The sequence below is a fragment of the Terrapene carolina genome, unplaced genomic scaffold (genome assembly GCF_002925995.2).
Source record: "Terrapene carolina triunguis isolate 2854851 unplaced genomic scaffold, T_m_triunguis-2.0 Scaffold179, whole genome shotgun sequence".
In the NCBI taxonomy this organism is placed as follows: Eukaryota; Metazoa; Chordata; order Testudines; family Emydidae; genus Terrapene; species Terrapene triunguis.
The window spans coordinates 10,085,626-10,108,464 of NW_020664530.1; the positions used below are offsets into that span (position 1 = coordinate 10,085,626).

At 38.6% G+C, this 22,839-nt stretch overlaps 1 protein-coding gene across 1 annotated transcript in view; it reads right to left on the reverse strand.

The window, feature by feature from the left end:
• The window catches only part of LOC113406998 (serine/threonine-protein kinase D2-like), a 180,045-nt gene that overhangs the window by 31,898 nt on the left and 125,308 nt on the right, over positions 1-22,839 (reverse strand). The window contains exon 4 of the mRNA XM_026654031.1: positions 20,322-20,359. Within this exon, the coding sequence (XP_026509816.1) occupies positions 20,322-20,359 (38 nt within the window). The remainder of the gene's footprint in view (positions 1-20,321; positions 20,360-22,839) is intronic.

Here is a 22,839-nt window from a genome sequence, read left to right on the forward strand (position 1 = left end):
GTAATAAAAATAATAATATAAAGTGAGCACTGTACACTTTGTATTCTGTGTTGTAATGGAAATCAATATATTTGAAAATGTAGAAAAACATCCACACATATTTAATACATTTCAGTTGGTATTCTATTGTTTAACAGTGCGATTAATTCATTTTTTAAACCACGATTAATTTTTTTGAGTTAATCATGTAAGTTAACTGTGATTAATTTACACTCACACATATATAAACCTAAACATTTTGATTGATGAAATAAATAAAAATTGAGACATTTCAGAAGTCCCCAAAGGAGTTACTAGGAGATCACATGCAAAAAAAAGCCTGTCCCAGTACAATCTGGACCTATGGTCACTTCAGCTTTTTGTCACTTCCTATGAAAATTCTCCTCAGCAAATTATAATTTTTAAAGGGAATTTTCCAAACCAAATTAGTGTATGGAAATTTTAAGCATACTAAATTCTCAAGATCATAAAAGAAATTCAGTTAATTTTACAAAATTAAAATTAGGCTAAAACAGATTTAACATGTCTGGGTTCATGACTGTGTCTGTAAAAACCAGCAAAGGTTTACATATTTATTCATTTTACAGCTCCTTCAAAGAACTATTAGAAACCAAAACATATTAGAATGGCCTTCAAATAAATGCAGTCTCATACATTGCATTTTGTGATGCCTAATTCTATAGTAAATTTGCTAAGGGAAAGAATGAGGAAATACAGCCAGAAACTCTTGAGTTCTAAACCCAGCTCTGACAGAGATTTTTTCTGTTGCCTTATTAAATTCTCTGCTTCAGAGTTTTCTGTCTGATAAAATGAGGATAATACTATGCTTACCTACCTCAGAGAGGTGTCATGAAGGATTAGTTAATGTTTGCAGAACTCTTTGAAAGTAGAAAGCACTGCCACATATAGGCACTGAGCATTATGATGTCTAAGCCATGAGCCTGTTCCTACATTCCTGCACAAGCAAAACTCCTTGTTGCCTCATTTGGGATTACAGAGCAGGGTCCTACGTTAGCACCTTAAAAGGAAAGTTACATTCCTTCAGAAGACATTTTATACTTCAGTGCATTTAAACACACACAAACTCCTGTGCACAAAACACCCATAAGGCAATAGAAAGAATTGTTTAATATGAAATCATTGGAACTGCTGGAAGAGAGACCCTCACTAACAACCTGGAATGTGTCTATTCTAAGAAATAAAAACGTATTGTTCACATTTCTCTGCCACCTGGAAGCTTGGCTTTTCTCTCCACAGTGTCTTGTTTGATTTGGCAAGGTCACACACTTGACCTATATTGAGAAACCCCAAAAAGAAAACTGTGAACATGTCAGCTTGCAAAAGGAAAGAAAAAAAGTTTCTTGTTACATAAATCAAAGTCCACCTACAATTCTCTCAAGGGGCATGCACAGGGGGAGACATTTGGTACCTAGCTCCATATGGTGCATTTGAAAAGAACAAAAGAGAAGGAACTCTTCAGAGCTACCAAAACCTATAGGGGTTCCTGGATGCAGTAATGGAGGAGCTCTCCAGTTAATCAGAGACAGGTAATGACAGATCAGCATTTTCTATGTCAGCTAGCTCTCGAACTCAGATAATTGGCTATGCCCCAAAAGAGTCCAGATGCAAAGAAATATTTACAAGAACCTAAAATGGAGTCTTGGGAGAGCATACAGTGATTAGAGCCAGTAACAGGGTCCAGGACCCTTATATTTTTCTGGACTCTCCCACTAACCTGTGTGACCTGGGGCAAGAGACTAATCCTATCTGTGACTTAGTTTGCCCATCTGAGTGAGGGGTATACTACTATTACACCCAAAAAGGGCTTTGGGAGGCTTAATTAATGCAAGATTTGTAAAGGTTTGAGATGCTTGGGCAAAACATGTTATATAAACGCAAATTTTTATTCAGAATATCTTGGGTTTTGTTGGATTTTTTTCTTCAAAAGAGTGAAAACAAAAAACCAAATCCACTTTTTTGTCAATTGTATTTACTTTTATTGAGAGCCTCCACTTCTGCTTCCTTTGTATCAGGTCTGACCTCTTAAAGCTTAATTGGGTACACATTCCACAGTGAACTCTGTTATCCTTTTAGGATTACAGACCTATTTATTTTGGTATAATCCCCATGAGAAAACATGCTTCATTTACAAAGTCAAACAGATCTTACACACTACCAGAAGGGGCTCTGGAAAGAAGGAGGAAAATGGTTCCATGGACGTTTTCCTCCCTCAAGGGAATAAAATACAAGTACACACTGAATTTTCTTGAGAGAAAACAAACCAGATGTACACCAGACCTGTCTTATCTCAGGATTTTAGCCTGACACTCAGACTTTGGGGAGATTTCCCAGGCTCTCAGGTCTACTTCCAAAATCTCAGTACTTTTGTTGCTACAGTATCAGTGAGGGACATCAGTGGCACAACTGCCATTGCTGCAGTGGGCACAACTATGAAAGTGGCATCAAAAGAATTTAAGGAGGAATCAGTCCTGCCATGATAGACTGCAGTGAAAATAGTTTTTGGAACCTGGACCCTCACTTGTCTCATAACTCACTTAAAATCAGTAACAGATTATTTTCCTGATTTGATATGTTAAAAATATAAAATGATTAATTGTACTTTTAATGGGAGAGGGAAACCAGAGAGGAGATAGGAGAACTCCAGCCAAAGGGAAAATGCTATGCTTTTCAATTTTCCATCATAGGCAGGTATGCTGTACTCCCCTTGTTGACAGAAGTCTTATGCTTGGCTTCCAAGTACATTCATCACTATTTTGCTGTTGTAACCTAACCTTACACAGGGTTGCTTCCCCCCCGCCTCTAGTGGCTAGTTCTAAATACCGTATATACGAGTCTGCTGCAACCTATGAGCTATCGATCTTCGGTTCTTTATGTCAGGCAGTAGAGAGATACATACATTAAGACCCAGAAATCCTGGGTTCAGTCCCCATGGACAACATCAAAGGGGTGCTGTCATTTAAGTCTCTTCCATTGGCATGGTATAGAAATACTTTAAAACAGGTGGGGGTTAAATAGCACTGCAATATTGGCCACATAAATAATCTTTTAAAACACCCTTCCTCATAATATACACCAGATGTAGTCTGTTCACCATCAGATCCACAACCTGGTGCTTCCAATTTACAAAACACTTTCAGAGATGAGATTTTGTTTTGTTTTTACGTATATCATCCAACTCCACACTTCCCCATTCCTATATTTTTATTGTGAAGAGAATGACAGTAAAAAAGGGGTTTGTGCCTTTGATGACAGTCTGTTTACTATATGGAAAGATTTACCTTTAAAAGCTTCTGTGCCAAACTATTCCTCCAGAGTAGAAATCTAAGGAAGATGGGATGCTCTGGGGAGAAAAATCCCTGTGAGGATCTCCTTGTGGAAGTTCCCCCCACTACTCAATCAGGGAACAGGATTTACCCCATTCAGAAAAAGATGCAGCCTGCCCCACATCCAGGCTCCTTGGTGACATGGTTCCAGCTGTGGCTGCTCAGGGGGCCCTCCTTGGGTTATGCAGAAAAGGGAATACAACACAGCCTAAGGATATAGTTCCTTTCCAGGTAAGGCCTACACAGATGGTGGAGAGACGATATGCATCCCCTGGCCCTTCCCACCTTGAACCTCACAGAGAGTCTCCATCAAACCCAAGTGGGGGGGGCGACGCCAAGAAGATGACTGAGCCACTCCCCCCCTTCACATAGGGAACGGAAGACAGCATGGTCTGATGGATAGAGCATTGAATTGAGATTAAGGAGACCTTAGTTCTACTCGTAACTCTGCCACCGACCTGTTGTTTGTCACGTCACCTCTCTGTGGCTCTGTTCCCCCTTCCACTCTGTCTCTCAGATTATAAACTCTGGGGCAGGAGCTGTGTCTCAGTATGTGTTTGCATAGCACTTAGCACCATGGGGCCCCAAGCGTGATACTGGCCTCTAAGGGCTTTTCTAATACAAACAACAATGATCTGTGCATGGAGAACTCCTCTATGTGCATATCTGACATATCCACTACCAGTCACTGGGCAGTGGCACTGTCATAACTATAAAGGGAAGGGTAACAGCTCTCTGTGTACAGAGACTCCAAATCCTTTTACCTGTAAAGGGTTAAGAGGCTCGGGTAACCTGGCTGACACCTGACCCGAAGGACCAATAAGGGGGCAAGATACTTTCAAATCTTGGAGGGGGGAAAGGCTTTTGTGTGTGCTCTTTGTTTTAAGGGTGGTTCGCTCTTGGGACTGAGAGGGACCAGACATCAATCCAGGTTCTCCCCATCTTTCTAAACAAGTCTCTCCTATTTCAAACTAGTAAGTAAAAAGACAGGCAAGGCGTCTTAGATTCACTTTGTTTTCTCAACTTGTAAATGTACCTTTTTACCAGAGTGTGTATCTTTGTTTGCTGTACTTTGAACCTAAGACAGAGGGGGGTCCTCTGAGCTCTTTAAGTTTGATTACCCTGTAAAGTTATTCTCCATACTGATTTTACAGAGATGATTTTTACCTTTTTCTTTAATTAAAAGCCTTCTTTTTTAAGAACCAGATTGATTTCTCCTTGTTTTAAGATCCAAGGGGGTTTGGATCTGTATTCACCAGGAGTTGGTGAAAGGAGGGTGGGAGGAAGGAGGGGGGATGGTTAATTTCTCCTTGTTTTAAGATCCAAGGGGGTTTGGATCTGTGTTCACCAGGGAATTGGTGAAAGGTTTCTCAAGGCTTCCCAGGGAGGGAATTCTTGTGATGGTGGCAGCGGACCAAAGCTAAGCTGGTAGATAAGCTTAGAAGTTTTCATGCAGGCCCCTACATTTGAACCCTAAAGTTCAAAGTGGGGATCCAGCCTTGACAGGCACCATTAAGGGGCAGTGAGAGGAATGACTGCCTGGGAAAGTGAGTCCTGAGAGACTGATACCCCAGAAGCGAAGGACTACTCTGACCTGGCCGGAGGTCCAAGCCATGAAGTGGGAGCAGTCAAGTCATAAGCAAGCGAGATGGGGAGAGTGACAGAGTGAACAACTGCAGGAGGGTCGTTGCGCTGGCACAGCTAATCCACAGATGTAGCCAGATGGAGGCACCCTTAGCAGTGAGTAGAGCACCCAGTGACACTGGTCCTACACTTTTACCTTGGATCAATATTTACCTCAGCACATTTTAATTCTCATTATAGTCAGGTGACTCTGTTTCAAATGCAATCTTTAAGAGAGGAGTGGGGGACACAGAAAAGTAATGCTGAGCAGAAGGACTGAAACATTGACTGAATAATATTGTTGGTATCATTTCTAAATTAATCACTTTTTGTTGGGCTCTGTTACAGTCACCGTGTTGCCCTAGAATGTCAGCATTCTTCTAGGTTTGTTTGATCCTGCCTCAGTTGCAGAGGGTTGGACTTGATGACCTCTTGAGGTCCTATGCAACCCTACATTTCTACGATTCTTTTATTCCAAACCATTGATGTACCAAATAGGTTGGACAAGACTGGAACTGTGTTTGCCCCTACCTGTGCAGTGCATTCAGCAGCACTGACATGGTTAAATTATTTTACTCTCTTAAAATTACCGCCAATTTCTGCCAACAATGTAACAAAAAATGGCATAGAGTGAGAAGCCCTGATTCAGCAACATACTTAAATGCATGTCACACTTCAAACAAGGCAAGAGGTCCCACTGACTTCAATGCAACTATGTACATGTTTAAAGTTGGGCATGTGCTTAAGTGCCATGTTGAACTGGAGCCAGAAAAGGCAAATGAATGCCCAGTTTGATAACTTTAGGTAAAACCTATTATTTCTATACTTGAAAGAGTTGGAGCAAAATTCTCACTTATAGTGTATGTACGCACGTGCTGAACTCGCAGTTACAACATAGGCACAAAAAAGTAACTCCATTCTGGGCTGGTAGCAGCAGATCCCTTCATCTACTCTGTTCCATCTACTCTGATTCAGGAATGCTCATCAACAAAGACAACTCTTCTGATCTTCCCAGCCAACAATGCAAGGAAGGATGCCCAGTCTGTTCCATGATAGTTCTCTCCTTCAGCTTCCACAGAACATGTGAAGGAGCTTTTCTTGCCCTTCCTATCTAGTTTATAAGTCAACTTGGACACGAGAACAGGTGAAGAGACTGCCATTATCTTCCACCTGGAATTGGATCAGGGCTTTGAAACGTTGGGTGTTTCCCCAGACTGCACTGCCAAAGCTCAAGTTCTTCAATCGTTGGTTTCTATAGTTATTAAAAGGTCACCTTTACATGGGACTTACAAAAACAGACACAGAAAAATTCTAAGCATATTCTTTTAATTTGCAGATCAGCCTTTGCACATAAAATTCCCTGGTGTGAGGACGGAAATACTGGAGTTTTGTGTGAGTGCACATGTGCCCCAAGAAATTTTGAAGAGGCATTTTTAGAGACCTGCTGAAAAAACAGTCCTAAAATGTTTTGCCTACTCCCATCACCATAAAATATTGTACAACTGATTTGATGGAGCAAACAAATATTTATTATGTACTGGGGATGAACTTAGAACTGTCCTGGGTCCACCTGTTATGAAGCAGTGGTTTAAATGACCAAATCTGATATATGACAGAATTGATCATTCCAGATGAGAGGAAAAGAAATATGTGTTTAAGCAAACTCTAAATGGTATTTACAGAGACAGCTTTCATCCTCTGTTGCAGGTCATAGTTAAACGTTCAGACTTACATTGAGCTATGAGTCTCTATTTATTATTTTACCTGCCATAAAAAACTAGATATTATTACAATCTTCCTATTACAGCACAGCATCTACTGTATAAGGGGCTCTATAGATCTCTGACTTGTCCTTTTTGTTGAGATGTAATGTTATGTACACAGTACCTGTGTTAATGTCCCTAATCGAATTAAATGAAAATTTCATTGAATGTCATTCAATTCAATGTCATTGAAAATACTATATCCAGTAAAATACATCATAAAGCCTTATATTTGTAGAGAACTTTTCATTTCCTTGAGTGGTCCCACTGTCTTCAGTAGCTCTTAGCATGGACCAGTTTGCAAGATTGAGGACTAAAATCCCCCATCATTGAAATGCAGCCATCTCTGGGGTAGAGTGCAATAGCTGATTAACAGTACTACATATCAGTTTAAGAAAGGAAGCAAAGAATAACTATTCAGTTGAAACTGAACCAGGCATTAGAGGGAAATAAAAATAGTTGTTCATAGGCAATGCGTATGGACACCAGTGCTCACATTGCTGCTCTTGAGAAGAACGCTATGGGAGGACTAATGACTATGTGCAATCAGGCCCCATTTCTAAAGTTTTACATCTCATCCCAATGATCTCCCCTTAACCTCATGCTGCAGCACTAGTGGGCTCAGAAGGAAGCATGTCCTGTACTAAGTTACCAGCACCACTCTCTCCAACACCATGGAGGATCCTGATTCAGGTGTTGCTCATTTTATGAAATGAGTTCACAGCCTAAAGTAATATGGCTGAAAAATGGTGTGACATCAGGATTGTAGTATAAAAAGGGCAGAAGTTTGTCGGTTAACTCAGTCATTTCCAGTGTCATAATCTCAGCATCTAACAATGCTGCACCCCATGAAAGTCTTGGCATTAAGCTTTATACGTTTAAATGTGTCAGTTTTTAACTCCTTAAGCTTTTCAAAAGAATGTGAATGTCACAAAAGAGACATAGGAGGGTTTGGGACAGAGGGTTATGGATATGTATTTTTTTAAATGGTTTTCTCCATAAACATTGTTTGTTTTCACTGTATTCACATGTTTTAACTGTACTATATTTTTACATTTTTGTGCGACACTTAAAACACTATGGGAGGATAAGGGAAGGAGCCCTTTAGAAAAAAAATTAGTAAAAAGTATATTAAATTATTATTAAAATCCTGTGTTACGATATAGAAGAGTACAAGTAAACACTGATAAGGCTAAATGTACAGCTCAGGCTTCTGATAACGCAAATCTTACAAGCTGTAATTCTCATGGTGTTTATTGAAATCACTGCATGTGTATTTATAGCTTCATACACGTGCAGTATTCTTTGTCTGCCAGTACTTCCCAACAATGTCATTACTCATGTTTTCTTTAGAGTACTGCTTTGATTCCCTTTCATGAAAGTGGTAAGACATTCCCACACAATATAATTCTGAAAGTTATTTGGACTGTTTGAGTGTTTCAAGTCCCTCAGCTCTCAACCTCATACCCTATCCAGAATATTGTCCAGGTTGTGATGGAGTCCCCCAGTAGCTTGTTATGTTCACCTTCATTTAAAAAAAAATGTCTACAATATAACACAGTAATGGTCCAAATGCTACAGCTTACCATACGATAGGGTCTATTGCTGCAGATAACTATAGGATGATTTTCACAAGGGCAATTGCCCAATTACTGTCACCATTGCTCTTAAAGAAGCTGAGGTTCTCTCTTTGGCCTTAAGAATGGTAATAAAAACTCATGAGTAAAGCTCTGAGTATAAGTGTACAGTAAGAGCAAGCCGCTCTTAAAAAAAAAATAGCAAAGGGAGTGGGTGGCAGAGAACTCCAAGCTATTCATCTCTAGAAACCAGGATTCAAATGTGACATGGGTTATAACATGCCTTAAGTGATTGTTCCAGGCAACAACAGTGTGAAATGCATCATTCCTGCCTTCTTTGATCCCACGTGATGCCCTTTATAAGGTTGACAAATTCTCTTTTTCCCTGTGATAAAGGATTCCTGCTTCATGAGGGAAGCCTGTGTTAGGTCTCCCGTGTCTATACAGAGTGGATTAGAGTAGGGCAGAAAACAGAAGGGTCAAGGAGGAGATCTTCCCCTAATTCACCAAAAAGAAAGCAGTTTTCAGACAGAGAAAATGTGTAGGTGTTGACGGCAGATCCTTCATGTTGGAGAAAAGTACATTCAAGTAATACACTTGAATTTACATGAAGAAAAAAGAAACCATGCAGTTAAGACTCTTTTCTCCCCAGCTATTGGATTTAGGAAGGCGTTGTTGTTTTGCTGATAAAAAGCCAAGAAATTGTACACTTACCAGTTAGGCCTTTACACAAAACAGCCATCTACTGTCTTAAAAAGTGAGATTAAAACTTATTTTTTATCTAACAATAATCTGCTTTAAAATGTTTTTTTCAATCTGAGGAAAGCACAGCAACCGACTGTCCAATGTACAACCCCAGCATGGCATATCTGCTCATTTAACAATGCAGTCTTTATGCCCATAGAAAGCCATTTCAAATCATTATGTCACTCTATTGCCGACAGTTTGTGTTCAGCCAGAACAGTTCATTAGAATGACATTAAATCTAATGGAGGACAAAACATTTTGTCGATAGTGGAATCTAGTATTACCTTTCAGAATCACTTCTAGAGGCAGCCCTGCAAAATCCAAAGGCCATTTACAGCTGGAGTAAAATTTTGTAATCCTCGGAGTTTATGCCTGATAAGAAATAAGCATAATTTCTCACTCAATCCCAAAACCATTCAATACTAACCTGGTTTTATATTTGGTAATAAACTCCAAACCCTGGGTAAAAGCCTTTAAAGTTTGTAAACCTCATTGAATTTGTTCTGATTGATGGATTCCTGTTGAGACCATTCAAAAGTCAGAGTTTCATGTGGCTTTCACTTAACAGCTTTGGGCAAGCCTTCATCTGAGTTTTGGATTCATTCTAACCCCAAACCTAAAAAGTGTAGCATAGGCGAAAGAAGGGGCTGAACCCACGAGTATTGAAAACAAAGGAAAATGTCACACAAATCTTTGAGACGCAAAACCTCCATGTTTCACACAATTCTGCTGTTAATAGCTTTAATCTGACCTGATAACAATTGCATACATGGAGTAAATGAAAACACTGACCATCTTTACATTTCAAATGAGGCTAAACCAAATTTATTTTCAGTTTAACCAGCTCTTAAAGAAAAGTTATTTTAAAACAATAATAAATTAATGACAGTTAAAACTCGGTGAGGGTATATTGAAAGGATTGTCTAGTTTGAATCTTCAAGTTCAAATTACTGGTGTTTTAAAATGTCTCTTCCAGAAAAGAATCATCTTTGCTGTGCTCAGCACAATTACCTGAAATTTGACGTGGGAAGAACTCTAAATTGTCAAATGCTACTAAATATAAACTATGAAACAAAGTTAGAAAACTTTTAGTTAAAACTGGCATTTGACTCTATTGTCATTAGAGTAGTGGCCTTCTTTCTGAGAAGCAACATATGGTGTCATTTGAGCATAAAAGCTTCTATACCAGAGTCTATCCTGCTTTTATACTTGTTTAAACATCCAAGAAAAAACTACCCTCTCCTTTTTCCGCATACATTCTATGACTGCCATTAACATTGACAGGAGCAGTACACATATAAAAAGGGAAAATGTACTCTGCACTCACTATTAAAAAATCAAAATTTATCAACACAGGGGCATTCAAGACACCACACTTATTTCCATTTCCAAATAATATACTGCCCACAGGAACGTACTGGGCCAAATTCTGCCACTGCTTACAAGCCCACAACTCCAGAAGACTACATGTGATAAATGTAAGCAAAATGGATGTTGTTTCCCAGATCACCTAAAACAATCTGAACACAGACAAAACTAATATAATTTTCCAAAGGTATCCATCTATCCAGTGAATTTAGGATCATCTCTGAAACCCAGACCTTGATCCCATTAGATCTGATCTTATCTCTTCTTGAGTATCTGAAGTGTAAGGTGCCTCAACCACCTCTCTTTTGGCAGTCTAGCCCACAGCTCAATTGTACCTACTGTTAATAACTTTTTCCCTTAACTTTTCCTTCCTGAGGTAACCTAGTATACTAACAAGAGATGGATTAAGCTAAATTTATTTTTCCAATCCCCTTCTTTAGGCAATATTGCCAAAGTAAAAGAACCCTTCATCACAACAATAATCGAAGGCTAGAGAGTTGTTCCCCCATTGTGTGCTTCACCAATGAACAAATAAGTATAATAGTCACCTGGGATATATAATATACCATAGCTAGGTAATATGTTACCTGGGATAGATAGTGTCCGATAAAGCTGAAAACTGACTACTTTCTGTTTGAGAAATTCATGAAAATGCAGAACAAGTATAACCACCATCCCTGGATTGTTGCACAGAGCAGAGATAAAGGACAAAGTCTACCAGGAGAAGATAATTGCATATGCAAAGGTTCTACTGAAGTCAATTGGAGCCAAATGTGTGCATCTGAGAGCAGGATTTAATCCAGACTGTGGGTTGAAACAGGAAGCTTAACGATATGAAGAAAAAGAAATACAGATTCATATTTCTGAAGGCAAAAGATGACAAAAAGTAAGATACTTGTATACAACATATTTCTATTTTTTTTTTAGTTGGGAGAAAAGACCTGCAAATACACAAACAACAACAAGTTAAATAAAACTAATGTTAATATTAGAACAGTAAGAATCCAGTTTATTCTTGATAGTTACCTAGTCTGTGCAAATTATGCTGTGGAACATGCTTACAGTTAATTGTTTATGGTTAAGATAAATTGAAGATTCAAACTCTTTCAAAGAATTATAGTGGCTATGGTGCGTACAGTGAATTATAGTGCATTATAGCAAACTTTTGTTTAGAGAGAAGTCATTATGAAAAAATGACTTAATCATAAAAGAGAGTTCCAGTGTTTGTGTATGTATATAAATACACTACAGAGAGAGAGAGAGGATCTACCAGCCACTTGCTAGGAACTATTTAAGGTTACTTTGTTTTTTTTAATGTATTTTCATGAAGATAATCTAAGGGATAAATCCTGCTCTGTGTTGCTCAGGTGCTCCGACAAGGATGGTAGGGGAAAAGAGAGAATCAGGAGCCACCTCATCCCTGCACAAGCAGCAAAGCAGGATCTTTCCATCTGGCTCCAAAAAGTGCCAGGAAGGGGCAATAACTAACACAAGCCCCCCACCTAAGTGATTTAGGACCACAAGTCCCTTTGAAAGTCAATGACAATCAATGGGATTTGTACTCCTAAATCACTCACACTCTTTAGAAAAATCCCACCCATATTCTTCTAGCTTTATCTTATGCAATTCTTTATTTGCAATAGTAAAGCAATTTGAATTTACAACAGCAGATCCAACACAATGTGATGACTGGTGTGTGTGTTGCCTTCCTCCTCCCTGTTCCTGTTTTGTTTCCTGGTTCCTGGACTCAGTGTTCCTGTTCAAGGCTGCGTGTGCGTATGTGTGTACACACTGCTGGGTGCGGGCAACTAATCAGGGCCCGCTGCTACATATCTGCCATTCGGACTATTATCATGTTTTATGCACACTGCTGCTGACCTAACCAGTTCATGGTTATTATATGTTTTGACTGACAACCTAACTGCGTGTCATGCATCATTTTTCTTTTCTCTCTTTTTTTTTTTTGAGTGATTTTTTTGGATTGCTATTCTGGGGTACAGCAGGGTGTAATACCCAACCAGAAATCTTTATTTGTACTGCTTTCTTTTCCCTGCATTGTGTTGTTTGTGCTGGTTTTATTTTAATTCACGCTACATATTATTTTCTGTTTGTCTATTTCCATTTCCATTATTTTTTTCTCTCTCTCTCAACCCCTTGCCCCCAAACAAGCAAAAAAACCCTGTGTCTTTCCTGGGTCATTAAAGGGTTTATCAAGTGAAAACGGAACATAAGGTCCCTAGGGATCAGGGGCAGAAAACAAGGCCTTCTTCAAACTCCCTTTAGTCATCAGCATAAACAGAGAAAAAGGAAAGGAAAGGTCAAAGGAAGAATAATGTTTTCTGAAATAAATAACCCTGAAAAAAACTATTAGAAAAATGCGACCTTTGACAAAAATGACAAGAGTGTCAAGTGGGATTCTGAATGTTTAACTTTTATGATTTTTTGATGGCCTGTTTCAGAAGGAGTCAGTAGACTCACAGTATAGATTTAACATTTCTGGAAAGGAAAGGAAAAATACACCAAAAGGTTTGGGAGTAATACATTGTTTGGTCTGGCTTTGGCTATGGCAAAGTGGCTTGCTACAGCTCAGGAAATTAGTCTGAACAAGGATCTTAGGTCATTAATACCAAATCCCAGAGCTTTGATTTAATCGGCACTCCACTGAGATGTGTAGATGGCTTCCTGAATAGAGAAAAAAGGGAAGGCACATACAGTTGAACCCCTGTACAATTAAAATAAACTAATCTACTACAAAGTATTTGAGAAGCTATAAAACCATCTGCATGTGTATAATGTTTGTGTCATTGAAACATAATGTGGAACTGGCAAAGAACCAAAAATGAAAAGGTCTTTTGGACTAAGTCAAAACACAAATTTTCCAGCTTTTAGTGAAGGACATAGGCATGGCTTTCCAAGAGAGTTCAGGAGTTCACCTGAAAGTTGGTTTGTAGTACACACTACTAAGACCCGGATTCAGCAGACCACTTGAGCATGAGCTTAACCTTATGCAAGTACTTAAGTCCCATTCATGTAAATGAGATTTAAACACATGCTTAAGTGAATCAGGACCAAACCTTCTAAGGTTCATGGTTATTTCGGAGTTCCCACTTATAAGGACAACAGAAGTTAGAAAACAGATTCTTAGTCTCTAAAAGGTACAGGGTTGTCTAGTCAGTGCTACTAGATGAGACCTTTCAAGTATCTGCAGCTCTGTACCACATATATGCACAAGTTAGAGTGTGAGGGAGAAAGGAGCAGAAAAGAAAATGGTGTCCCAGAATGGAGGGTTGGGTAAAAGGCTCCTGGCCTCTCTGGGACAGATAAATATTCCTACATCTCTGCTAGAGAGAAGAAATGCTCCCAACAATACAACACTGAAGAGAAATAAAGGGAACGGAAGATAAAAACCCAGAATAGAGTTTTGGGGCACTACTAGGGTGACCAGATGGCAAGTGTGAAAAATCGGGATGGGGGTGGGGGGTAATAGGCGCCTATATAAGAAAAAGCCCCAAATATCAGGACTGTCCCTATAAAATCGGGACATCTGGTCACCCTAGGCACTACTGAGCCTAGCTTCTGCATCTGCGGCAAACTAATTCACTATGTATATCTGAACAGATAGCCATCTGGAACCACTTCCAAGTTAAACATGTATAGACTGAGGCAATATAAGAGTCTAATTATCCTAATTAAACAGGATGTGTACAGTAAAAGCAGCAGAATACGTTCTCTGGATAGGAACTGAATATGAGGCTCTCTTTCAGACTGTACACAATAAAGGGACTTTGATAGAGCCAGCTTTAATATACAGTATATGTATATTGGTAGTGGATACTTCTTCATAGAGCTAATTCTTTCCCTCATCTCCCCCTCCCAAAAAAATAACCCACCCCCATGAAAATACCTAAAAGTATATAAATAGCAGGAGCTATTCTCATTACAAAATAATAGAGTGTTAAACTATAGGATAAGATACAGAATGGGAAGAGACTGTCTAGGAAGGAGTACGGCAGAGAGGGAACTAGGGGTTATAGTGGACCACAAGCTAAATATGAGTCAACAGTGTGATGCTGTTGCAAAAAAAGCAAACATGATTCTGGGATGTATTAACAGGTGTGTTGTGAGCAAGACATGAGAAGTCATTCTTCCGCTCTACTCTGCTCTGGTTAGGCCTCAGCTGGATTATTGTGTCCAGTTCTGGGCACCGCATTTCAAGAAAGATGTGGAGAAATTGGAAAGGGTCCAGGGAAGAGCAACAAGAATGATTAAAGGTCTTGAGAACATGACCTATGAAGGAAGGCTGAAAGAATTGGGTTTGTTTAGTTTGGAAAAGAGAAGACTGAGAGGGGACATGATAGCAGTTTTCAGGTATCTAAAAGGGTGTCATAAGGAGGATGGAGAAAACTTGTTCACCTTAGCCTCTAAGGATAGAACAAGAAGCAATGGGCTTAAACTGCAGCAAGGGAGGTCTAGGTTGGACATTAGGAAAAAGTTCCTAACTGTCAGGGTGGTCAAACACTGGAATAAATTGCCTAGGGAGGTTGTGGAATCTCCATCTCTAGAGATATTTAAGAGTAGGTTAGATAAATGTCTATCAGGGATGGTCTAGACAGTATTTGGTCCTGCCATGCGGGCAGGGGACTGGACTCGATGACCTCTCGAGGTCCCTTCCAGTCCTAGAATCTATGAATCTATGAATCTATAAAATAGCAAGTTAGGAGGTTGTGGTTAATTCTAAAAACATCCTGTTGCAGACACAACTGAATGTTAAATCCTACATGAGATGAGCCATAAGTAACTTCACACTTATGTGTACCTGGGCTGATCAGAATTGGTGCCACCATTGTTTGTCAGCGAACTCATCCCTCTAACCCCATTCAAAAAGTTTCTAAGGTAGCAAAGGATTTTCACCAGAGCCTCCTTGCTTGGTAGTAAGGAAAATTGGAAAGAGAAACAGTTTGATTGAAAGCACAAGTGCTCAGCTGAGCAGTGGCGAAAGCACAAATGAACAATAATGGCCGGAGGAGGAAAATCAGCATGTCCTGAGTGATATGCAAGTAGATGTCATGCAGCCATCACACCTGCTGCAGCACATGTAATCAATAATAGTACAAACTCCATGGCCCACATCTTCTATTGTATGAGTTAAAGGTGCCTGAAGCAGCTTTAAGCTTTTCTTGCCTAAAGCCCAAGCACCATGAACTTTTGTGCAAATGTGCAAGAGCATGCCATGTAGATTGATCTTCCCTTGACCCACCTTCTTTCTTGTAAACCAGTCCCACATCTTGCTGGCTAAGTGACTGGTGTGCACTGCTGTCCCTGAGGAGTACTCCAGAGTGGCATTCTTGTTTCCATGTGTTTTGTTGGCCAAGCTGTACATACCTTGTGGGTCACTTGTGCAGACTCAGTTAAAGAGGCAATCAGAAGGGTATCATTTACTCTATAGGGTCTCTAAGATCTGAACCAATATGACCTATCAAATTAAGCTGTATCATGTCTAAAGCCAAGTGTCCCCACATGCCTGTGTTGACTTGAGATCTGCAGTTGAAAGATGCTCTATTTGTGGAGAGATAGAGAATTTTTTTTCATAAACAGACAGGTTATAATAGATTTCCACAAGGTTAACTTCAGGAACATATGCAATTTTTGAAAACAAGCTACTTGACTAATCATGGAGGAGTCCTTTTTGGTGCTCTCTTTCCCCCCAGGATAGTATTAAATTGCTTGAGTCCTGAGTAAGCACACTGTTTTTTGTCTTAACAAACTTGTCTGGGAGATCAATCCACATATTTGCTGCTTTCTGTATGAAAAAGTGCTTCCTGACATCTGTTCTGAATTTGTGGATACTTAATTTCCATTAATGCCCTCCTCTCCTATCTTCAGAGCTGAACTGAAAATAGTAACTTGACAGATATGCATATATCACTTAAGATTTTATATACAGACAACCATTAAACTCCCTCCTACATTTGTTTTTCTTTGCTACATTAAACAGAGAAGAATTTTTTTAGCTTGGCATTTACAGCTCAGACATTTTAGTATTGGGATCAACATCATGTGCTTGCCTTATTCTGTATCATTTCATGTGTTACAATATCTATTTTAGAATGAAGTAAGATGCACTGAATGTGGTAGGCTAAAATTACGATAATCTAATCACAGCTCACTTACATCTTTTGCAGTTTCAGGGTCATTTATTTCAGTTGGTCCTTTATGTTCTAGTAAGCTTATTTCAGTGCTTACTTGCATTTGTTATTTTGTACTCAATGTTGTGTACTTAATAACTTTATAGCTACTGTGGAACTTGTTTAAAGTTAATTTGGATATAGTGAAACTAAAGCCCCACATAAATTCAACACTTTGTAACATGCAAAAATTGCAACTCAACTTAGAGTGACATTGGTCTATGAGGGGAGGGGGGCAGTGGGTAGAGGGGACAGATCCTCAGCTGGTGTAAACTGTCATCACACCATTGATTTCCATGGAGTTATGACAATTTATAACAACTGATGATCTGCACAAAATCTTCAATGGGAGATGGATCTTCAATGAGAGATCTCCCAATCTAAGAGACTAGTCCAGACATTCCATTCCAAAATGTTGCTCTCAAACCTTAGTTTTCCATACCAAGGTATTTTCTGTGCCTTCCTGTCACCTATACTTTACTCTCTCCTTGGTAAAATGATAGAGCCAGATTATACTTCTAATGAAGCTAATGTCAAAACTGCTGGTAATGTAAGTGGAATCAGGATTGGGCACTTACTCCTTTCCTCAGATAGTTACAGTCTCAGCAAATGTGGGCTGTATGGCACAACTGCATCTACTCCACTTCCAGGAATGATTCTGACTGTTCAGATACCAAAAATACCACTAATGAAATGAAATTCTCTGACAACATCACAATGTCAATTTTCATTAATTTACTGGTGAATGCTTTGTGCTGTTGTTTTTAAGTGATTTTTTTTCAAACATGATTTGGTTCAGTAAGATGCTGTGTAGCCTGAGCCACTTATAACAGTAATTTCACACAGGTTCCATTGTCTTCAATGGGCTTTTGATCAGGCCCCTGATGTGCGCATACATTATTGTCTTCAAAACAGATTCAATCATAAGAAAAATAGAACTGGGTCTGCCCGCATGCACTCCTTTCCCATGCAATTTACTCCTGATTAACTGCTGATGTTTTAAATCTTGTGGTATGTTTCTCTATTGAAAAGAAGGTGTTAGAGGGGTACTCCCAAAACATATAAGCTAAGGTAGCACCAAGGGAGTTACATATCCAGCTGTGATTAGCATTTTTGAAGCCCATTACCATTATATAATATATTTTAACCCAGGCATCTAGGCTATTACCCTGATCATGCAATCATATCTTCACGGGTGAATGCTTACGTTCATGCAGAGTCCCACTGAAGTCAATGGACTCCTACAGAGGTCTTCAGGAGGAAGGATCTGCAGGATCAGAGACTATACACAAGGATCCATTTATCCATCACTGAAATCCAACTACTTCTGAGGTTACAAAGTGTAGTTGCTCAGTAATAATAGTTTAGTTGCAGACTTATACTAATACTGATGTTTTGTACTTGTCTATTTCATTTGAAATAGCAGCAGCAGGAATCACACTTTGCACTTCTGTGACATGTGACACTGGCAGAGATTTCCAAAGGCACAAATAACAGTTGGGCACCTAATGGCCTTTGAAAGTCAATGGGAGTTGGGCACCTAACTTTGAAAACTTCCCCTATTAATCTGAAAAATGTCTAATATTCAGAACATCAATTTTCTATGTTATTTCAAAGATGACACCTTCAGCAGCATAGCACTCAGAAGGGAACATGCCACCTACTGAATCATTGTTACTATTTATTGTAATACCTGTGTTGCTTGAAAGTCTACTATCCAAGCACTGACTTAACCCAGCCCTCCTCAGCTTAATCTGATGGGATCACACTAACTCAATGGTGGTTTAGTACATCTTGTATTTCCTTATGGCAATTAATTTTACAGGACATCTCTGCAAATCTGAAAATGTCTTAGCAGGGCTAATTTGCAGGATTATTTTAATGCATAAAACTAACCAGACTGCAAAAAAAAAAAAAAAGCAGCAAAGGAGAAGCGCAAAATGGAAGTTTGTATTAAGAATCATGCTGTAGGGGAAATAAGTCAAATGTTTGATGTTTCATTCACTTCTCATTAATAATAATCTTCAGGAAAACACTACATTAATATGACATAAATCCTTCAGCAATGAAATAATAATTTTTTTTTAAAGTTTAAGTACTGTAATGTTAAACCAAATTAATACTAGTAAATGGCAACTTCATCTCTCACTGATGTTGACCTGTCTAAATAGTGGAGCACATTTTATATGTTCAATAATATCCTTGCTTATAAACATCAAAGCAGAACATACCATAGAATGGCGTAACACCCTGGTTTTTAATCTAATTTTTTCTGCTATGTACTTAAGAATGGAGTGGGGGGGGGGGGAGTTCTGAGTGTCATCCTTAAATGTGAATTTCCTTCCAGATGTCAGTTTCTTACAATCTTAATAGTACTTTACAGTATGCCAAGTTTTAGCCCTTAGCAAAATTTCTAAAGCAACACTTTTGAGCAAAGGTATAATTATGTACACATAAAATCCTTCTACTACAATCATAGTAATAATAAAATAATAATAATGTTTTTGATCTTTACAGGTGTTCTCTGTATGAAAACCCAAAGGGTGAATGTGTTGATTATTAATTTGCTCCTCATACAAAGACATTTTAGGATTATGTAAGCACGTGGCACCTTGGTGTGCATTTTTTCTTTTCCCTTTTTGCCCTTCAAAATTAGATTGTCTCAACATGTCATAGATTAGTCCCCTGCCATCCAAAACTAATGAAAAACAGCCCTTTTTCAACAATGTTGGATTATGCTGTCTTGATGTTCTGTTGACGTTCACCATCTGCTTTTAGTGCCAGATTTAACAATGAAACAAAAAGCTCACTCTGGGCTTTGGAAACATCAGTGTGGGTGAATATATTTAGTTTAATCAAATAATTAAAAAAAAAACTTTTCAAGGTGAGCACAGGATTAAAGCCAGAAAGAAAAATTAAAGCTAGTGACATTGTATATTTGGAGATAAATTAAGTGGCAGTGATGGAAAGAGGATATTGCCACTTGACTTGTGGGGGGAAACTAGGGCTTAACATCTTCATTACTGTTCCTACACTCAAATCTTTGTGCTGCCAATGGAACTTCTATTTGTCTCTTCATCTGTATTTCTATCTTTGACATTTCTAAAGCACCCATCACTTCTGCATTTTGACACAGAACAGCAGAATGTACCTGGTTTACTGGGCATGTTTCCTCCTTAGCTGTGGAACTCTGTAGCTTATAATCAATCAGGTTAGAAAGCAGTTTTCTACTTGAACCATGCCCCCTTGTGGGAGGAGTAAGGTACTGAAACCACTGATGCTGATGCTTTGACTATAAAGGATGAGATGCTGTACCTATTGAAGAAAATGGCAAGATACTCATTGGCTTCAATGGGAGAATTATTAATAAGATCTATCTCTGATCAAACTAAAACTACCACAAGATATTATGTAAGTTCATCTACAATTAAATGGAGATGTATGAAGTGAGATCACTATCCTGTTCCCATTAAGGTCAAATGTAAAATTCCTGATTTCAGTGGTGTGGGATCAAGCTGTTAAGCAACAAATACAAGACAAAATAACAGGAAGGAATTTTTAGAAGTGAAAGCGATTAACGATTTCTTAACAGCTGAGCATCTGGTTAAGCAATCCTCTTATTTTGATTAACTGATATAGTCTTAATGTCTACGAAACTTCAAATAAATGGAGACTATTATCAAGCAGAGAAATGAATATCTGGAAGGTGCTTACCTTTGCTTCACATTTCTTGTGGCAGGCATACTTGCAAACTAAAATAAAAGCAAAGAAAATACATAAGCAAAATACTTGGTAATTCCTCCACCCCCAACATCTCTTTAAAGCTGCCTTCTACCAGACAGCCTGTTAAATCCCAGTTTTTCCACCGAGGTGTACTTCATTTCTTTACAATAAAAATACCAATAAACAAATAACAAACAAACTCCTAACCAGGTATCGACAGTGCAACCAGGCTTTAGTCTGTTTATCCTTATGTGCAACTGTGCAGCCTGCCCTGAAAGATTCATTAACTGTAGTAATCCCCTAGCACTCTTCATGTATTCTGTCCTTTTATTTTAATAATATATTTTTGGTATAATGTTAGGGTCCAAACATCTTGATACTTGCCTTTACAGCTCTCCACACACCAGAGGTGCTATGAAAATAGTAGGTATAAATGGCAAGGATAATGATGCTAATTTGTTTCTAACAAATTGTCTGAAGCACTAAAAGATCTGTGAATCACTTCAGCAAGTCTAGAGAACAAAATGAGTCAGAACTTTCCAGTCATGGTCACTTGAGAGTCAGGGTAGGATCATATGTTTCACAATCCAAAATCGAAAGTGCTTTGCACAATACTATGAAAAGTGCGTCCAAGTAAGAAGTTAAAGTTTACAGCTCTTTAAATTACTAGACTAGATGAGATCAGGATGACTTGGGTGATAAAACAGTGGGTTTGGGATTTATAAAATACTATTTTTCTTAAAGGACAATTGGAAGAGCATCCAGACAGACACTGAAATAACTGAAAGGCAATAATATTGCATCCAGAAATATTCACTGATATAGCCTGATAATGAGGTTTGCATTGTGTGTACCTTTTCATTTACTGTTTAGTTTTGATTTATTTTCATGTTATGTCCAGCCTTTTGTTTACTGAGAGTCTTTGAGAAAGCTGCAACTGAATTTTAAAAAAAGAATATCTTTGTAAATTAAATATGTTGTTGAATACCTCACAGTTCCATTTGCAATAACTGTCAAGACAGAGTAAGTCAATGTTCAAGAATCCTGCATTTCTTAACTCTGAGGCTGAAACTAATGTTGCTTTCCCAGCAAATCCAGCCAGAAGGAGTAATACACCCAGAGTAATACAGTTTGCTGCAGTCTGCACCCAATTACTTAGTGTCTCCTGCCCCTACCTTCACAGTAGTATAAAAACAAACTTCCTAAATTGAGCACCAAAGGTTTTTAATCACAAATGGGCATTAGTAAGGTGCAATCCAGTGAGGTTCTCCAGTTTTCACTTGCTCTTGTATTTTCCATCAGTTCGGAATACATACAGTGCCAAATCTTGACTGGTAGTCCTTAGATGGTCAGCCATCTTTTAATTCTATGTCAGGATGCCCTCAACACTGAATGGTTGTCAAGGTCATAAATCAATCAATCAATCTCGTTGAATTCAGTAGTATGAGGCTTAATCATCTGTTATCTTATCTGATCTTGTCAGATGCCTAAGTGCCCTTGATTCTCAAGTCTTAATTCCCAAGAGGTGAGATCTTTTATTCTCTTGGTCTAGGCCATAGAAATATACAGTCCTGACTACCAGCAACACCTGTATGGGAGCAAACATAATGATATGAGTAATTAAAAATGATTCAGTCCTAAAACAAATGGAGGATGAATTTTGACAAGGGGAAACTTGATTTTCTTGCCTGCTAACACTGGGGATGACTAAACTGATTAGCTTGAATTCCATGTACGAGGAATAAATATTTGTGAGAATTAAAATTTTGGAGTCTTTTGATTGCCGTTGATACTGTAAGGGGTTAAAAGTCATACTTGTTTTCCCCTTCATTATCCAGTCCTTTTTTAAATCCATTTGAAGACATTCTATGAGAGAAGTATAAAATAGGGCACAGTTACACAAACAATACCCTGGCACTGCAAGTCTGCAATCATTAAATGATAATTACAAACACTAAACAATAGGGAAACAAAGCTACTGGAAACCCTGCTGTTACAAAGAAAGGCCTATTTGTCTGCTTTGCTTGTGAATAAGCACGAGTGGTTGAAGGTATTTTGAAATGTAAAGAATGAAATTATATTTCATTCTAGGATGATTGCAGTTGTTTCACAGCTGGTTCATGTGCTACCGAATCACAAAGGTTACATAGCATGCAATATATATGGTTGGGGGGCACAACCTGCAGTTCTTATGCAAGATAAATAGGCTTGGAAGGATTAGATTTTTATTGATAAGTGTCAATTTCAACAAGCACAAACCAGCAAAAAATATTTCCATTGATGATCATCAACATTTACAGATAGACAAAGTAAGAAAAATGCTGTTTGAGAACTTATTAGAGTTTGATTTAAAGCTAAAGTTTTGATTGGGGGGAGGGATAGCTCAGTGGTTTGAACATTGGCCTGCTAAACCCAGCGTTGTGAGTTCAATCCTTGAGAGGGCCATCTGGGGTGGGAGGAAAAAACTGTCAGGGACAGTACTTGGTCCTGCTAGTGAAGGCAGGGGACT